General features: G+C 36.7%; 2 protein-coding genes across 5 annotated transcripts; one reads left to right on the top strand and one right to left on the bottom strand.

Annotated features, from left to right (window-relative positions):
- Positions 1-115: 115 nt before the first annotated feature.
- Positions 116-9,963, bottom strand: odad1 (outer dynein arm docking complex subunit 1). 4 transcript variants are annotated; one of them, XM_058790556.1, is made up of 16 exons: positions 9,544-9,963; positions 9,223-9,323; positions 8,908-8,978; positions 8,691-8,796; positions 6,214-6,379; positions 6,004-6,123; positions 5,765-5,878; positions 5,187-5,254; positions 4,795-4,982; positions 4,584-4,712; positions 4,410-4,492; positions 3,973-4,141; positions 3,689-3,852; positions 679-782; positions 466-559; positions 116-371 (listed from the first exon to the last, which is right to left on the bottom strand). In XM_058790556.1, exons 3-16 carry the CDS (start codon positions 8,963-8,965, stop codon positions 276-278), a joined length of 1,659 nt encoding a protein of 552 aa, XP_058646539.1. In that variant the 5' UTR covers positions 8,966-8,978; positions 9,223-9,323; positions 9,544-9,963; the 3' UTR covers positions 116-275. The 4 variants fall into 4 exon arrangements, with proteins under 4 accessions (XP_058646539.1, XP_058646537.1, XP_058646538.1 ...); XM_058790554.1 differs by lacking the exon at positions 9,223-9,323 and having other exon boundaries at positions 8,908-8,983; XM_058790555.1 differs by lacking the exon at positions 9,223-9,323.
- Positions 9,964-11,622: 1,659 nt separating this feature from the next.
- slc35e1 (solute carrier family 35 member E1) lies at positions 11,623-19,937 on the top strand. Its single transcript, XM_058792441.1, has 6 exons — positions 11,623-12,581; positions 14,600-14,670; positions 14,805-14,942; positions 15,029-15,154; positions 17,232-17,477; positions 17,571-19,937. Exons 1-6 carry the CDS (start codon positions 12,251-12,253, stop codon positions 17,784-17,786), a joined length of 1,128 nt encoding a protein of 375 aa, XP_058648424.1. The 5' UTR covers positions 11,623-12,250; the 3' UTR covers positions 17,787-19,937.
- Positions 19,938-20,234: the final 297 nt, after the last annotated feature.

Raw genomic sequence — 20,234 nt, 5'->3', positions numbered from 1 at the left:
GATGATCTGCAAAAAATAGAACATAATACACTACTATTAGAAAATCTCCAGGTTAAAAAATCTGGGAGAATTCCTACGCGATATGCAATTTTGAGGTTTTTAAAGGAAACAGGAATTGAGTTAAGAATATAGTTTATTTTATGTTATTCATTTCAAAGAGACACAAATCCTTCAAGCATGAAGATTCCTTTTTATCCCCCATCAATTCATTACTATAAACAATATTTTGTAGAGACTGAGCATAGAATAAAATAACCAGAAGACCAGATTGCATCTTAAGCCTCCAGTGAGGTGCTGGACATAGTGCTGCTCTTAGGGGTTTTCACTTCTTTGCTGCCTCCTGTATGCGGAGACTCATCTTTATCCTGATCCTGCAACAGAAAACCAACAAACACCCTTTAACTGTAATGCAACTGTAGTTAATGGGTAATTCAGAATGGGAAAGAGCTCTTCTGTGTTCCTTACACTCTTCCTCATAATGTGCTGACGGATTTCTTCGCGGGTCAAAGGTCGATCCGCCTCATCTATTAGAGAAGAATCCTCTGCCTCATAATCATGCCTGAATCATGCACAATAAGACCAGGAGCATGTATTAACAAAATAAAGTCACATATTTTTCACATATTATGTGTGATATCTCCATATCTTGTGGCTCAATATATGAGATGCTGCTCTTACCTGGTAATGGGTGGCTGAGCAATCGCTTCATGTGTCTGAACGTCTGGTTTGTGACCCAGCAGGAACGGAGCAACCGCTTCCAGGTCAGAACTGTTCTCCGGGTCCTGTCAACATGTGAGATTTACATTAAATTTACACTTCCGGTCGAAGGTTTGGAATAATTACGATTTTCTAATGGTTTTCAAAAGTCTCATATTCAGCAAGGCTGTATTTATTTTATATTTATATATATATATAAAAACACACTACAGCAAAAACATTAATATTGTTAAATATTATTACAATTTCAAATGACTTTTTTTCTATTTGAATATATTTTCAAATGTAATTTATTCCTGTCATGCAAAGCTGAATTTTCAGCATCATTACAGTGTCACATGATCCTTCACAAATCCTTCTAATATGCTGATTTACACTTAAATATGAGTTAAATGTACAATAGTTGCCACTGTCAAAGAAACCTGGGCTTCCATACCACCTCAGCAGTGCCACAAACTGATCACCTCCATGCCAAGCCGAACTGAGGCAGTAATTAAAGCAAAAGGAGCCCCTACCAAGTATTGAGTACATATACAGTAAATGAACATACTTTCCAGAAGGTCAACAATTCACTAAAAATGTTTTTTTTATTTTTTTATTGGTCTTATGAAGTATTCTAATTTGTTGAGATAGTGAATTGGTGGGTTTTTGTTAAATGTGAGCCAAAATCATCACAATTAAAAGAGCCAAAGACTAAACTACTTCAGTCTGTGTGCATTGAATGTATTTAATACACGAGTTTCACAGTTTGAGTTGAATTACTGAAATAAATTAACTTTTCCACGACATTCTAATTTATTGAGATGCACCTGTATGTAATATAAGGCCCTGTTTACACTAGTGTGTTTTCATTTTAAAACGCATAACTTTTACTATGGTTACGCCTATCATTTACACTTTTGAAAACGCTGCAGACCCCGTTTTAGTTTGAAAACTCCAGGGTTGCATTTCAGTGTAAACGGACCAAAACGGAGACTTTTGAAAATGATGGTGTGGCTGCCCACATTCGCTCTGCATATCCTTGACAACCGTGTAACCAATAACATCATGTTCATTGTTGTACCCATAGATATGTATAGGTAGAGTCCCCATTCAACCGCTCCAAGCACGTAGATGCGTCCGCCATCTAAATAATAGGGCATCTACCTATACATATCTATGGTAGCACCTGCATGAATGGTCACGTGGCATGCGTTTTCGGTTGTGTAGTGTAAACGAAGATCGTTTATGAAAAGCCAGTGTAAACGGGAATCGTTTTCATTCTAAAACGCCGTTTTAAAACGGGGCCTAAGTCTCAGGAGTCCCCAGAATGTGTCTGTAAAGTTTCAGCTCATAATGCCCTACAGATCATTTATCGTTTTGAAAATGCCTATTTTGAGTGGAAGCAGAAACACGCTGTTTTTGTGCATGTCTCTTTAAATGCAAATGAGCTGCTGCTCCCCGCCCCCTTTTCCAGAATAGGGCTGTGTCTTTCTTTACAGCTCGTTCCTCAGATACTCTGCTAAAAAACATCTGTTTTGTTTTGATTATCATGTCAGTTGTGCTGAAATCATGTGTTTTAAACCATATTAGTTTAAACTTCTGATACATGGTTTTCTGAGCCGCACACATCCGATGCATGCATACAGAATGCAGCTATCACACGACATGTGAGTAACTAAACTAAGTTCTCTTTCATGTCTTATTGCGCTTAAACCGTCAAATACACACAAGTTTATGTTAAAAACACACGAGTTACAAATACAGTCTGTTATGTCTGTGAAGGTAAACAGCCAGAAAGAAATCGCATGTTTATATTAGATCTGTGTATTAAGTGACAGCAGCATAATATACAGTGAATAAATAAATAAATCCACTGCTCTCTTGTCTGAGGCTGGGACTCTAAACAGTGTTCTGTGCTCAACAGTGCAGCCAAAGACAGAACAGTTAGCATGCTTTGCTCGAACTTTCGCCATGGTGTTAGAACTTGTATACCGCTGTGGCATGCGAAAACACAATGACGGTGCTGTAGGTAGAAACGTGCAGATTAAAGGTGCACTAAGCAATATTTGAAAAACGCTTTTGACCACAGTGTCGGACCGAGTCCCAAAACACACTTGTAGCCAATCAGCAGTAAGGAGGCGTGTCTTGTAATGATAGAGAGAAGAGAGTGAAGGGTTACAGTCAGGCATGAGGTAGGACCATACCTGTCAACGCTCCCGTTTTTCCCAAGAGTCTCCCATATTTCACACCCATCTCCTGCCCCCCTCCTGTTTTGTTATTTCTCCCGGGAAACTCCCTTAATTTGTATATCCAAAATCTAGTTATAATAATCACATCAATATTTTATTCCAAGGTTGTACAGTTGCCAGATCTTGTATGAAACGCATCACCTCACACAATCGACACAATACACAAATTTCAAACCATTTGTGACCTCAACCTAGCAACCTACAACCCAGTTGCGCTGTAGATTTCAGCGCAAGTAGTAGACGTGGGAAGTTGAATCTACCATCAGTGGTAGAATGGAAGGAGAAGAGTCAGATGGTGCTCCGGCAAAGAAAAATATTAGTGTAAATTTAACAACAGCTGGACGGAAGAATTTAATTTCTTGTCTCGAAGTCATGTAAACAACACCCACGCCTTTTGCAAAGTGTGTCGCACTAATTTTAATATCGGACACGGTGGGAAAAAACGACATATCTCAGCATATTAAATCACAGCGGCACATTCGTGCAGCCGAGGCACAAAAGGGCAACACATACTATAAACACACAATGTTAATGTTATGTACAATGTTACAATATAATGTAATTTGTTCCACGGTGTTTCTGTTTAATTCTGTTAAAGAAACACAAGTCATGTTATTATTCTTTTTATTAATAATTATTTATTATGTATGTACTTATGTGTAACAAATTATAGCACTCATACACAGTAAAAGTCAGATTTTCATTATATGTATGTGGAGTGAATGGAGTCTTTTCTGTACCTTTGATTTAATGAAGGCTTGAATGGTGAGCAGTTCACTGGCCTTCTGCTCCACCATGCCGAGGTATGTCATCAGATTACTGTCTGTGATCCCAGAGGAAGAGCCCAGCATGCCTCCCATCTGCCCTAGTTTGCAGTCAATCGTTTTGAACATATTGTCTAACCCTAGAAATGACATCAACATAGGTAACTGCTATTTTTGAGAATAAAAAATATAAGTAATATTCTTCCTCCAATATGATAATGTGGTCTTGATTCGTCCGGGGTTTTTGATTTCGCTAGTACCTGTTTTGACCTGATCAAGGACCCTGCTGATGTGATCAGCCTGGGCTTCATACTGTTGAGTCTGTGCCTTACACTCTTGCAGTTGATTCTTCAGCTGTTTTAAAGCCACCTGACTTTCCTGTTCCTGCTGACGACTTTTTATGTTCAACTGCTCTGTATCGTTTCTAATCTAGAAGAACATCAAGACAAAAAATGGGTTTAAAATGATATTAAAATGTAAATATGAATAACATTATGCACATTGCATGTTCGTTCAGCCTGGGTTGGCACAAGCTTTTGCTTGGTCTTCAACTTGTAATTTTCAGCATTGATATTGTTAACTAAAACTAAAATTATTCAAATCTGTTTCTGTTGATTAAAATGTAAAGGTAATATAAATATCGAAAAAAATCTTAGCTTACACAACTTGAACAAAAATGAGAAACGTTGACACTGACCTGTTGGATTTCCTCTTTCAGTCTCTCAGCTTCTGCATTCTGTTCATTTACGTAGTTAAAAAGAGCAAAGTTCCTTTCTTCACCTGTTAAAAAAACCCCAAAAAACACACAATCAGTTGTAGCATAACACACTGCAATCTTTTGTTAGCACAAAACAGAAAACACAAAGCTCACCTTGAATGAATTTTGTAACCAGCTTCCCCAAATTATCTTCTCCAGTCAGTTCCTGAATCTGCTGGAAAGCCTTTTTCAGAGAGTCAGGTGTCTCCTCTCCACCGTCTGCCTTCCTCTGCTCCTTCATCTCTGCCATCAGCACACTTTGTTAAATTTTCAGCCAAAATACAGTTAGATTTATGATCAATCATTACAATTACTGCTCTCTGACCCTGTCTGCGTCTGGTTCTTTTCCCGTAATCCATGGAGGCTCTCTGGTTATTCTTGGTGCTCATGAACTCTTTGAGTTGGTGTTCATGAGCGATGACCCTCTCCAGTTCCTGCATCTCAGCTGAGTACTGTGCAAGATCCTTCACCGCCTTCTCCTTTATCATGGATGTTTTGGTCTGAGCATCCACTCTGAAATACACAAAGATAATTAGAACCATCTTCAAATGTTCAAAAGACTTAATGAGGGTACAGCAATTTATAATACTATACAAAATGATAACTTTAATTTTAATAAAGCTGAAATATAAATAATGTAAATATAAATAAATAAATTGCAGGTTTTTATGATTGTGGCAACACTGTATATTAGAAAAGTAGCTTAAAGTATCTCACTTTGCATCATAAGCTGTGGCTGATTTGTCGACAACTTCAGCAATATCCTTACGAATGTCTTGTAGTACCTGAAAGAAAGACATAAGCACCTGTTTTAAAGGAATAGTTCACCCCCAAATGAAAAATTGCTGAAAACTGACTCATCTTCTTGAATCACGCCACTCAAGATTATGTTTATTTCTTCATCAGAACAGACTTTGGAGAAATTTAGCTTTACATCATTTGTTCACCAGTCGATCCTCTGTAGTGAATGGGTGCCGTCAGAATGAGAGTCTAAACAGCTGATAAAAACAACAGGGGATGTACTTTTGCAGCGAAGGAGGCGTTATTATGGATTTTGGCCAGAAGTACTGGTTTAAAGCTAAAAGTTCTTAATGATGGACAAGATGTTAACTGACGGACTGGAGTCGTGTGGATTACTTGTGATGTTTTTATCAGCTGTTTGGACTCTCGCACCCATTTAGTACAGTGGATTCATTGGTGAGCAAGGAATGTGATGCCAAATTTCTCCAAATCTGTTCCGATGAAGTATTAAACTCTTTATACACAACACTCCAGAGCTGCCCAGAATCCACAACCTTCTCCAGTTTGCGATACAGCTGCTGGAATCGGGTACGCTGCATGTGTAGTAGCTCAATATCTTTTCTGAGCAGGCTGTTTATCTTCATCTGTTCACCAAAGTGAGCACGAGACTGCAGGAACAAGGGGGAAAAAATAATGGAGAAGTTCATGCACACATTGGGTGTATTTATTTTTGTATTTATTTTTTTATCAGTCAGATTATTTCTCTGTTGAATTCTATTGATTCTCTGTTTACCCGATCCAGTTTGCTCTGTGTGGTGCGTATGGCCTTCTGAATGTCGCGGGGATGAGACTTGTGGCTATGGGAAGCCTGTCCTCTTCTCATTTCCACCAGTTTTTTCTCCATAATCATGATCTGTAAAACCGAATGCATGCAAATAAGTATCTGTTGCACAATATGAGAATGTGTTTTGCGATGATGTTTTATACTTAGGCACATATGCACCTCTTTTTGCAGCTCTGCTTGGGTCTGTTTCTCTTTCTCAATTTCTTCATCCAGCTTGTCTCGATGCTTCAGCAGAGCACTGACAGTCTTAACAGCTGGACTTTCACTCTCTCTGTGCGTGCGCAGCAACCTCTCTTGTTCTGCACGCAGCTCAGCAATCTCTTGCCTGTGGACAAACATGCACACACAAGACACAATGCCGTAAATATACATAATGCAACACTGTTGTGCAAAATGATAGCTATCATAACTAGTCTACTCCTAAAACAAAACCAATGCATTTTTAGAATAAAATAAAAAATAAATAAATAAATATATATATATATATATTTACTATTTTTATTTTTACTATTTCATATATCTGTGTGTGTGTGTGTGTGTGTGTGTGTGTGTTATTAATATGCTTTGCACTAGCTGAAATTCACTTCCCATTGATTCCCTTCATGCCCATGACTTTTTTCTTTTTCTTTTGGTGTGTGTGTGTGTGTGTGTGTGTGTGTGTGTGTGTGTGTGTGTGTGACGTAGCATGTGCCAAAACATCCACCAAGTTTTGTACCATTGTACCGATGAAATAATAAATATATATATATATATATATATATATTAGTGCTGTCAAACGATTAATCACAATTAATCGCATCCAAAATAAAGGTTTTGTTTACATAGTATGTGTGTGTACTGTGTATATTTATTATGTATATATAAACACACACCCATGCTAGGGCTGCAACAAACGATTATTTTGATAATCGATTAATCTAACGATTATTAGACCGATTAATCAACTAATCATCGATTATTTCACTGGTTAATCAGTAGACTTTGATTGATTATTCAGCTTTTGCAACTAGTTAAAATATTAAGTTACACATATTCTAACATAAATAAAGGTTACTTCAGCTTTAGAAAAGCATATTATGTAATTACAATTATTATACAATTAATTGGTAACACTTTACAATAAGGTTCATTAGTTAACATGAACTAAGAATGAACAATACTTCTACAGCATTTGTTAATCTTAGTTAATGTTAATTTCAGCATTTACTAATGCATTATTAAAATCACAAGTTGTGTTTTTTAACATTGGTAAATGCACTGTGAACTAACATGAACAAACAATGAACAACTGTATTTTTATTAACCAACATTAACAAAGATTAATAGTTAAATGTAATAAATGCATTGTTCATTGATGTTACTTAATACATTAATGTTAACAAATTATACCTTATTGTAAAGTGTTACCAATTCATTATACAAATAGATGTATTTGGCACACAAAATGAGATGACAGACAGAGACACTCTCTCACCATTTAATTAGCTACATGAAAAAGTAACTGAATGACACATTCTGCCTAACATCTTTTGTAAGTCATATAGATAAGAAACAAAATAAATGTAAGTGATAAGACGCTTTGGATAAACTATTTTATTCACAACATAATATCTTAAAATACCTTATAGGGTTATGATAACCAAAACAGTCCTGAGCTAGATCAAGCTTTGATCTCTGTAAACCAAACTATCACTTTAATTAAATTATTTTTTTCCCACTAATAAAAATATTTTATCATTAGCTAGCTCCACACTGGAGAGCTGCTTTATTTCATAAAATCAAGTTGTAATTCTAACTGAAAGCAACACTGACTCTGGTTTTTCATGTTTAATACCGTAAAGTTGCTTGAATTAAGGCTATTGCATAAAGTACTATATAAATAAACATGATGTGACCGGACTTTACTGGAGTAACGCTACGTTACTGAAAAGCAGAGCTCATGCAAACATCCACATCGTTGTAATCAGATGCATTTTTAACTGCTGCTTTCACACTGCTGCCAGTTTTTGTTGTGTTTATTTCGTTACTGAGAGGAAAGCGCACAATATATATTTACATATTCATCCAAACGCCGCTCAAATTCGGACGCATTTTCTCTGAAGCGCTATGTCTGTCTGCTTCTCTTGAATTGCATCCAGGAGGGCTGAATTACAGTCTTGCGCTACAGCGCCACGCTGGTCAAACCGCAGTATTGCAGGCTCTTACATTAGGTCATATGAGATCAAACGATTACTCGACAATAAAAATATTTGTCGACAATTTTTTATTGTCAACGTTGTCGATAATGTCGACTAATCGTTGCAGCCCTAACCCATGCATGTATATATTGAAGAAAAATAAGCCATGTGTATATATTAAATATAGTTATATATAATATAAATGATATGAATATAAATATATACATGTAATTACATGTAAATATTTTCAAAATATGTACTGTATGTGTGTGTATTTATATACATAATAAATATACACAGTACACACAGATATATTATGTAAATAAAAACTTTTATTTTGGATGTGATTAATCGCGATTAATCGTTTGACAGCACTATACATACATTATTTATTTCGGACTGAACAGCACCAGGGGGTTAATAAAAATGGCTCCATGGAAATGGGACCGCGGGACTGACCGCTGTTTGCGTGATGTTTCCTCTTCCTGCAAGTAGAGCTCGCGATTCCTTTCCAGTCGGCGTAACTCCAACCGCAGTCGGTGTACTTTTTGTAGATCTGTTTCATCTGGACACAAACAACTGGTAGCATAAGAACATTCATCTGCATGATAGTAGCCTAATTATTAATTATCAAATGCAGTGTTTTTTTTTTTGTGTTTGTTTGTTTTTTGCATACCACTTTCACGGACACTGCTGTCAAAGCCAACTTTGGTCGGGGACCCTCCGCCAGACATAATCAATGCAACACTGTGCTAACAACAGAAGTTTTGAATTAAACCCAAAACACACCAACTCCTATCGTTTGTTAAATAAATAAATAAATAATCTTTTACTTAGCCTATAGTAAACTGCGTTTCTAAGTTACAACATGGTAGCATCCGCTCTTATGTTAAAAATAAGGTGAATAGAAAATATGGGGTACAAGTAATATGAAATAATATAGTCTAAATATTTACAATACAAACAAAACATTTCACATGAAGTATCGTACATGAAACGTTTGATTCACTGGTTGTAAAATGATTTGATCTGCCCAGTAAGCGACTGTCTTCTGTGGTGCGAGTCCCGAACGATTCATCAAAACCCAGAGGCCTTTCAACATAATAATAACAATAGCAAAACAATAATTTAAATGAGGAGTTTATGAATGAATATGTAGCAGAGGACGAGAAAAGTGACAGAGAAAGGGACGGTGGCGTCTGATTTTCCCTCTACAGCACTTCTGTGGCTAAAATGCATTTCTAATTTAACCACTATTTAAACTGTTGTGTCGTGTCCACTAACTAACTGGGTAAATAAAGTCTTATCTTACCTTTATAACTCTTCAGGTGAGTTTAGTCGTCTGCCTCCGTTTGACAGGGTTGACTGTTGTTAGCAACAGTATCTAAGAAAAATAGCGGCCAACGGGGGGTGCTGCATCTTACAAACACGAGACCAGTGGAAGGAAAATTCAATTCAATTCAATCCGAGCTTAGTTGTGTAGCGCTTTTCGCGATACAAATCGTTGCAAAGCAGCTTTACAGAAACTTGACTCAGTGGTGAATATGTCAAGTTGATGTCCATATGGCAGAAATGTACAGTTGCCTCCGCGAAGTGCATCGTTTAATGCACAGCTAGCCGTTGATTATCCCGTTTATGCCATGGTCATTTCCCAGCATTCACATATTAAAGATGTTAATAATATTTGTGCTGCAATATTTGACCGGAACGATAAAAATGAAGGTTATTTTGGTCTATTACTATTCAACTGTAACTGTACGTTACTATGGTTACCAATGTTTATAGGAAGCGCATTAATATAGAACGTGATTAAACTGACCTGGAACTACCTGCAGTTCAACGAATTTAATCAACACCTGCCAGCCAATCAGAATCCAGTATTCAGACAGACCATGGCATCATGACATGTATTCAAACTGACTCTATTTTTTACAGTCTATGATTCAAACAGACGGTGAACACTATTAACAGCAATATATGTTGCGATCAAACTTGTAGCAAAATTTGGTAGTTTTGTATGTTGGTTCAGGGTTGGCATCATCTCTCCTCAGGTGTCCGGTCATCTCAGGTCTTCCTTAGGGTTGGATCAGACTGAAGCTTGTGTGATTCCTAGTTACCATTATAGTGGCAGAAAAGAGTGACATTCATCTCTGCTTTATATCTTTCTTTCACATTTTCATGTGTCAGGAATCATACAAGAAGCAAAAAAAAAAAACCCAAAAACAGTTGACAATTTCAGATGTATATTAGCCTATGTGTACAGGTTTGCGAGGACATGTGTCCTCACAAATCAAATGGCTTAAAAACATACTACATTTTTTTTTTTTTTTTTTTTTGAAAATCAAAAAATGCAGAAATCTTTCTGTGATGGGTCAGTTTTGGGTCAGAGGCAAATACTGTGCAGCTGGGTTTAAATTTAAGGTATTTTGCTTTAAATGACATTTACCCATCATACAAATAAAGTTTAAGACTGATGATACACGGGACAACTTTTTGAGCAATGTTGCCGTCACCGGGCAGCCAGGTGAGACACAGGCCCACGACTGATCTTAAGTATCCAGACAGAAATTTCTTACCCATTCTCAATGGGAAAGTGCCCACAACAGCTTAAAACATCATCTAACTCCTTATTGTCTGAAACATCAGAATGGAAAAGAACTTATGGAAATATTACACAGCTGCAATTTGAAGCCAGAATTGTTTAGAATAAGAATGAAAGTATGTGTATGTAAATGTGAAATAGATTCCTCTTCCTCTTGACAGAAAGAGCAGAGTGGAGAAATATAATGGGTAAAGTGACTTAATTTAGGTTTCATCACTCCAGTCTGTGGCTTGCAACCATAACGTTTAGCTTCATCTTTGCATCTTTGACGACAGTACTCTATAAATATTTTTTTTTGCATTACGATTTTGTAATCCAAAGGCATAAGAAGACTTTTTTTTTTATCTTATTCCATGGATTTTGCCCATATCCATCCACTTGTTACCACTGTTTTTCTGCCACCACAATGCGTGCGCAGCTGCAAGTGTGTAACTGTGACGTCTGCTTACAAATGGTCTATGGAGAGCCCCCACAAAAGCCAACTCTCCGTCTCTGTGTGTGTGTGTGTGTGTGTGTACATTTAAAAGCATAAAACATTGATCTGATTTGGACTTATTTTAATATGAGTGAGTAATGGTAATAATTTTAAAAGCAGTAATTAGAGACATAATTGTTTTTAATAATTCATACAAGAAAACAAAAAATGTTAAAATAATTTTATTATCTTGATATTTATTTTATTAGTGTGACAATTTTGGATTCCTTATGATTATATATATATATATATATATATATATATATATATATATATATATATATATATGTATAGGTGGACATGATTGACAAAAATTTCTTCTGGCTGACCCAGGAACACCACCAGTCTTATACATAGGCTATTAAATAAACTGAGTATTAGGCCACTCAGATTTCACCAGTGGAGTTCCTCAGTAATTAAAAATAGACCATTAGATGGGAGAAAAGAAAAAGAAAAAACTTTTGTGAAAACTCTCGCAAACCTTTTTCGTTCCCGTGAAAAATTATCATTTTGTGAAGGAAAAAGAGATGGGAGTAAAATAAAACGAAATAAAATTAATTAATTAATACTGTACTTTTGCAAGAGAACAGGTTTTGCGTGTAATTCGTTCCCATTTCGTCCTCCACATTTTATTTATTAAAAACAGGATCTACAGATTAACACAAAAATATAATAACTGCAGTTACTATACAACTTCAGACAGTGTAAGCTTTCAGAATTCATAAATAACTTATTTTTGTATAACTGTGGTGGCAAAATACTGCGTTGCGCCATTAAACTCGCGATAACATGAACCCGATCTAAACAAACAGCGCACCTTTCTCCTGAATCTAACGAAACTCTCAGCTGGTCACCATGGAGATTTTGGTGGGGGCGTGGCCTCGCAGAGTCACGTGACTCTTTCTCCAGCTAGTCCTCCAGTGTCGCGGTTTGCGCTGAAAGATGGCCGCGGTGGAGCAGCGCCCGCCGGCGCGGGAGGGAATTCGGATCGCGGTGCTATGTCTGTTCTGGTACACCGTCAGCTCTGGTGGCAACGTGGTCAATAAAATCATCCTCAACGGCTTCCCCTATCCGGTCACGGTGTCTCTCTTTCATATACTCTCCATCATCGTGTTTCTCCCGCCGCTGCTGCGAGCCTGGGGCGTCCCACGAACGGAGTTACCGGCCCGCTACTACCGCTGGTTCATTCTGCCGCTCGCCTTCGGGAAATACTTCTCCTCGGTCTCGGCCCATTTCAGCATATGGAAGGTCCCGGTGTCGTACGCGCACACTGGTGAGTATCGGGAGGCTTTCGGTTGAGTGACTTTGTATTACAGGCCTTATTCTTCGAACTCAGTTCAGACCCAACCTGATTGGATAGGTTCGGTTTAGCTCGGCTCGGTTCGTTTAATCGAGTTTAAATCGCCGTAGTTTATTCATTTATCGCTGTCTGTCGTTAACCACAAATCTCAGCTGTGAATTCAAACTGCTTTTCCCATTTAAACTTCCACTTTCATCCAAACGCTAGGAAACAAATCGTAATAGGGATTCAATGACTCGCTCTGGTTATTTTTCTGCGTCCGAGTTTTGATAACACTACACTTTGTTGAAGTAGTCCCAGACAACGTCACTTCCGCACTCCTAATAATACTGCCACATCATCCACCTGCGTGGCTGCAGTCTAGTTTGGGAAGCTTTAGTTCCTTTTGTTTACATGGCCTCCATTATTATCAAGCCCTGCGGTAGTATTAAAAACCCTGATAGTAAAATAAGCATTATCTTCAAAATGTACAATAACAGAATATTAGCAGAGAAGAACTGTACATAAAGATAAGAAATGTTTTCTTACAAACATGTCGTTCAAAAAAATAAAAACTTGAAAGATAATTTAGCACTTAGTAGTAAATGATTGTTTGAAAAGTCACACAGTGACTGTGGTGTCCTACAATTTAACATCCATAAACAGCATATGCTGGTTAGGTAGGTTTTGAAGCATGGATGCTGGTTTAAGCTGGTCCTTAGCTGGTGCTTCAAAACCTACCTAACCAGCATATGCTGTTTTTTTTCAACATGGATGTTATTCTCTTTTAAAACTATAACTTTAAGCAGTATATGTAGTGTATTATGCAGAATGTTTTAATGAGCTCTTTGAAGTTGTCATTTTTATCTACTTGACCTGTGTGGATCCATTAATTTTTTAATCAAACTTGTATCATAATTTGAAGGAGATGATGAAAAAGAAAAAGAAAAAAAAAAACATGGTGAGATGATATTGAATTGTAATTCACCAAACCTGGAACTACTTCAGAGTCATGCAAAAACTATAAAATACTCATTTGTCACACTGCAGTATCATTTAGAACAAACTAATGGAAGTATTATAATGGAGAGAAGAAGAAAAAAACGCTTTCATTTATGCGTTCACATAGACAGGGTTCACAAAGTCATGAAACACCTAGAAAGAATGCTACTTTTAATTGAACCAGAAAAACTTGTCGGACATAACAAACATTTAATATTCAAATAATCAAGTCTGAAACTTAACATGGAAGTAGCCTTAAAAAAAAAATCAACTATAAACTAGTGCTGTCAAATGATTAATTGCATCCAAAATAAAGTTTTTGTTTACAAAATATATGTTTGTGTATTTTATGTATATATAAATACTCACACATACAACATATATTTTGAAAATATTTACATGTATTTATTTATATTCATATAATTTATATCACGCATAAATATACCACCTGTAAATACGACTTAGCTTGGTTGTTCATATACTCATAACTCATAATTACACTATTTCCAACTTTACTTGAAGGACGCTTGGTATAATTGTGATTTCCAGGCTTGGAAAGGTCATGGAAGTTAAAATTTCAGAAATTAAAGGGGACATCGGATGCCCATTTTCCACAAGTTTGTAATAATTCTTTAGGGTCTTCTTGAAATGTCTGTAACATACTTTGGTTAAAATTTCTCAATAGTCGTGCAAAATAAACCCTGTTTACCTGATCCAGAACAGTTCACAGCGACTCATTTCAACTCATCGTTGAGATTTTTTGGCTTTAGTGTCTCATGCAGATGAGTTTGTTCGGAGACAGATTGCTTTAAACAGCTGTCTGTTTTAAATATGAAGCAGCATTAGTGCAGGAATCAGCAGGGAGAGTGTGAGCTTTGTTTTTGAGGACTCGACTGCAGCTGAGATGTTTCAGATACCAGGTGCAATCACAAGACGAACATGTGGCAACATTAATGGCTGATGTTATTCGATGAGTGAATGCATGTCTTCTTTTCATTCCCTCATTCTAGTGAAGGCCACCATGCCCATCTGGGTGGTTCTGCTGTCACGGATTATCATGAAAGAGAAGCAAACCACAAAGGTCTGTCTTCTAAACACTGTTAGAAATAAGTCATGTATAAGTCACTGAATTCATAATTGCTTAAACAGTCACTGATTGCTTATAGCTTGAATTGTTTGTTTGCATGTTTGATGAGTTTGGCTTTTTTTGACCAGGTTTATGTGTCTCTTATACCCATCATTGGAGGCGTTCTTTTGGCCACTGTCACTGAATTGTCCTTTGACGTCTCTGGATTGATCAGCGCTTTGGCAGCGACGCTCTGCTTCTCTTTACAGAACATCTTCTCGAAAAAGGTTCATATTTCTAATAGGTGATTTTTGTCAGTTAAGAAAAGTTTGGAATGGCTTCTTGTATGAAATTGTTTTTGTGGTTGTTTTAGGTGTTGCGTGACACAAGGATTCACCACCTCCAGTTACTGAACATCCTGGGCTTCCATGCACTTATGTTTATGCTGCCCACATGGATTTTAGTGGACCTCTCATCTTTCCTGATGGATGGAGATCTGGTAAATATGGTTTTAATGATTTTATATGAATAATAGTAATGAATAAGAGGATGGTTATCTGTAAATATGTCCAGATATGGCCAGTTCATATGTTGTACTAAAATCAAAAAAATGTTTTAGATAAAGAATTTCGGCACTGTGACATTGTTTTTGTCCGCCCCACTGTAATATAGTAATGAAATTACAACTATAATTATAATTGTTTTTATTTGTATTAAAAATAGCATTAGTTAAATTCAGTGTAACAAGTGTGTGTGCACGCATACATTTCTAGATGTGTACACTAGAGGTCGACCGATAGCTAGGTTGGACCACACTGGCCGATACCGATTAATCAACTGATAGTTTTTAAAATGGGTACTGAACGAAAACTAAATTAGAGCTTTACTATTTTTAAAAAAGCAGTAACAGTACTGAACCATACCTTGTAAATGAATAAAAAATTTGTATTAATATTAATTATTATATTGATCATTAAAGTTATTTCATAGTTCACTAATGTTAAAAGAAGAAACTTTTAAAATTTAAAAATGAAGCCTATTAGTAATAGTAAATGTTGAAATAAAATGAACACACTCTAACAAGGAACAATACTTCTACAGCTTTCATTAATGTTACAAATGGACTCTTATTGTTAAGTATTACCATTTTATTTCAACAGTCATGCTTAAAGATAGCCATCTTGAAATACCTACACAAGGCCATATTAAAATTACATGCACAAGTTATTGATATTGTATGTGTACTCTCACATTTTATTTGCTGCTATTTTAGAACACTGCATAAATATCTAATCAAAATATAAAAAAAAAATATGCAAGTGACCCACTGTGCAAAAGCGCAGCGCTGCGTCTTGGAGAAGTCACAGGTGTCACACACAACAGACGCGTCATGTCCAATTCAAGCAGTGGTCTAAAACTGTTTATTTAAGCACCAAACAGACACAAGTTTGCTTCATGTGGCATAAATGAGTTTGAAGTTCAGTGTTTAAAAAAACAGCAAATGGAAAGTGAACGCGCAATCTGTATTACAGCTCTCTATATGAAGCATACAGACTATTAGAGCCACAGAAAGACGAATGTTTTGCTGAAAAATGCACTAAGCATAATTTATAGCCTAGGGTGAAGTCATTATGTAAATTAACAATGATTTGGGACAAATATAATGTTATTTAATGGAAAAGTATGTGAATGGCGCTCTATTCCGCGGCAGGTTTTTCTGGCGTTTGAAGTTTCCTGCTCTGTGCAGCGCTTAGTGTCGCATGCCAAAACAAACAACACGTGCTGTCAGTGACTTCCGCCTCTAGAGGCCGCTCTCGTGCTGTATAATGACAGCAGACCATTCTCAGCCACCCCAGCAACAGACGCAACACGGAAAACTATCGGCATGGATTTTTGCCGATAACCGATAGTTCCGCAAATCAACTATCGGTGCCGATTAATCGGCAAAACCGGTGAATCGGTCGACCTCTAGTGTACACACACACACACACGTGTATTTGTGCGTTTATATATCTACAAATGTTCTTCATTTTACACTGCAGTTTTTTTTTTTTTTTTGCTATAAATTGATCAAAAGTGACAGTAAAGACTTTTAAATTCTTACAAATCTCTATTTTTTCAAAGAAACTGTGTTCCTTTAAACTTTCTATTCACCAAAGAATCCTAGAAAAGTGTCATGGTTTCCTCAAATATTAAGCAGCAAAATGGTTTTTAACATTAATAATAAGAAATGTTTCATGAGCAGCATATTAGAATGATTTCTGAAGGATCATGTGACACTGGAGTAATGATGCTGAAAATTCAGCTTTGCGCCGTCATTTTAACATATATTCAAATAGAAAAGTTTTAAATTGTAATAATATTTCACAATATTACTGTTTTTACTACATTTTTCATCAAATAAATGCAGCCTTGGTGAGCATAAGAGACTTCCTTCAAAAACATTTAAAAACCCTAAACTTTTGAATGGTAGTGTACATTTTTTCTTATGAAGTTATTATAAGACTAGGGAATGTTTTAAACGGGTTTCATGAGATTCGACCCAATGCTAATTTTTCCTCCACTTTCCTCTACAGACGGAGGTTTCCAACTGGACAGGAACGATCGTGCTGCTCCTCATTAGTGGTATCTGCAACTTTGCACAAAACATGATAGCTTTCAGTGTGCTGAACCTGGTCAGCCCACTCAGTTACGCCGTAGCCAACGCAACGAAGAGGATCATGGTCATCAGTATATCCCTACTGATGCTCAGGAACCCCGTCAGCACCTCCAACATTATCGGCATGATGACAGCAATACTAGGCGTCTTCCTCTATAATAAGGTAATTACACACGTCTTTAATGTTTATTTCACAATCACAAATGAGGAATGCAAAAACCGATGCCAATTTAAATGCCATTGCTTTTCTCACCAGGCGAAATACGATAACAACCAGGAGGCCAAGAAGAAACTGCTGCCAGTTTCAGCGCAGGATATGGTTTCATTCGACAAACCCCAGTCCAACGGCTCCGGGACCTTCGCTCACAGCTCAGACTTTCAGCACGGTCGGAGCACAGTACTCACCGACCACTTTCAGTACAGCCGGCAGGCCTACACAACGAATTACAGCTCCAAGCAGTATGTTGTGTGAGTCGAACACTTTGGAGCACTGTAAAGACTGGTCTCTGACCCCCATGCTTCAGAGGAGATGGGTGAATCTTTCATACGGAGGAGGAAGTGTCGGAATGACTGGAAAAGGAATGTTTACTCACAAAATCCTACTGCTTTTTTCACAGGCCTGTTATTTATTTCATTACAAACCCTATTTTGGTTGTTTTCCTACTTAGTTTAAATTCTCAGTGGTATGTGCAGATTAGAGCAAGGTGCTGGGATATCTTCTTTTTGTGTGCACAGGGTGCATTTCAGTGCAGTTCAGAATGTAATACGTCTTTGTCGTCGTCATGCTACTGCGAGTGAGAGACAGACAGACAAACAGCGAGACCTCTGCCATATAACCATATACACTGGGTCACTGCAAATACAGATGCATCAGGGTGTTAGTCAATGTTCTGGTTTTGCCTTTAATTTGTAAATATTTTATTTATTTTTTATAGAGAAAGGTGTATTGGTTGACCATATCATGAACTGAAAACACCCATTGATTTTTTTTATTTTTTTTGAAAGTCTAATATCTGTGAAGGAGTCACTTTTTTTCATTCTGAGGGTGTTCAATCAGACAGGTCACTGTACAAGATCACTTGAATCATGGTTCATGCATTCATATGCGTGATTATTATAATTTTTTTGTATTTTTATTTTATTTTTACTGACATGCAGAGAGGGGAATTACCATACAGTGGCCCTAACGTATGGGTCAGTTTAATTAATATTAAATGTCTGGGAAGAGAAAACGGGGGAATTCATAAACAGTTTATTTTATTTTATTTTTATTTTGTTTTCTGGAATTTGACATTCTGTAAGTTTAAATTTGTCTCAGTCCCTCAAACTGAAGTTTAATAAAACTTCTAATAAAAAAGTTTGAGGACATTGTTTCAGAACTGTTGATTCTTTGACACTGAACTCCATGAGAATGGTCTCGTTAAAAGGTGCAATATTCCTTTCAATCATGACAGCCGGAGGTGTTTCAAGCTCTTTTAGGGCGTAAAACCTGTAGTTGACAGAATCTATGGACTCATTTTTGGGGGGAAATATGATCAAATTTGTTTGTGGAAAAAGTTCTGTGGCTGGGAGCCTATTTTAGATGTTACTGACCCCTGTTATCGTATTCGTTCCCAAATTTATGCCAGTTTTAGCAAAATGTGAGAGGTGGGGGATTAATTTAATATTTGTAAGCTAGCAGTTTTTTTTCCCTCTCTTTCTCCATTTCTTTTTAACAAGTGTCTTGCTGCTGGAAAGTTAGACACTTTTTTTGGCAAAAAGCATGCACGTGTTTGCATTACTCTGCAATGAGAAAAGAACTTGGAGTTCTTTTAAATATTTTAAGTGTTATGGATTTTAAATAGCATTATGACATATTTCATATTGTGTATTTTGAAAGACTCTGTCCTTATGTCTCTCTATATATTGTGAATTTATTGGGTCAGTTCAGGCAGATGAAGTGGTTCATTAACTGATATTGTAGCTTGAGCGGCCCAAAAGGAAGGCTGTGGGTGTGTTCTCTTCCTTCATCCTGTTTTTCACCGGTTGAATCCTTTTGCTCTCACTTTGTAACATCACTAGTGAGCAAATTCTCTTCTCCCTGATTCTTATTGCTTTTAGGTGACTGGTTGTAATCTGTACAAGAAACATCGGGCTGACGCAGCATGTTCATTAACAATACATTGTGTGTAAGCACTAGAATCCCAATGTCTCAAAATGAGATTTTAAAAGATTCAAGAAAACATAAGTTTTTTTTTTTTTTGTTGTTGTTGTATTACACAGTAAGTAATTGTAAACTGAGCCTAAACCCTGAACTCAGCTCAACAGTACCAATATTGCAGTGATTTTACCTTCCCATTCAGAAAATCATGCTTCCCCCCCCCCCCCCCCATCATGGAAGATCTGACAGTAATCTGTAATCTGACAGTCATGTTAATTGGGTTTTTTCGTTTGTTTTTCTATGGTGTGGAAATGCATTGTCACACTGTCTGTGTTGAGATTGTTTTACTTTCAGCCAGTGTTTATATATTATTTGATTTTTAAGATGCCTTGGTACAGTTAATGTTGCAGTTTTTTTTTTTCTTGTCAACTTAAGTTATAAGTTGACTTATTTTTAAATGTGAAAATAAAGAAGATTAATTGATGAAGTCGTGATGTACTATTTGTTTAGGTCCGCAAGTTCAATTTAGGATCTAAAAATGTCTTGTTTCTAAGCATAACTTTGTGAACCTCACTGTAGGGAGAATATTCAAACAACAAGAAAATAACATTGACCCTTTTGTTGTTATGAATAGCACATTACAGTTTAAAACCTCATAAAAATAATTATATATTCTTAGTTCCAAGTTAGAATTCTTAAATGTAGTTATGCCATGGTCTGTCTGAATACTGGATTCTGATTGGCTGGCAGGTGTTGATTAAATTCGTTGAACTGCAGGTA

Source organism: Onychostoma macrolepis, chromosome 11 (assembly GCF_012432095.1).
Source record: "Onychostoma macrolepis isolate SWU-2019 chromosome 11, ASM1243209v1, whole genome shotgun sequence".
Lineage (NCBI taxonomy): Eukaryota > Metazoa > Chordata > Actinopteri > Cypriniformes > Cyprinidae > Onychostoma > Onychostoma macrolepis.
This window is presented reverse-complemented; position numbering and strand designations above follow the sequence as displayed.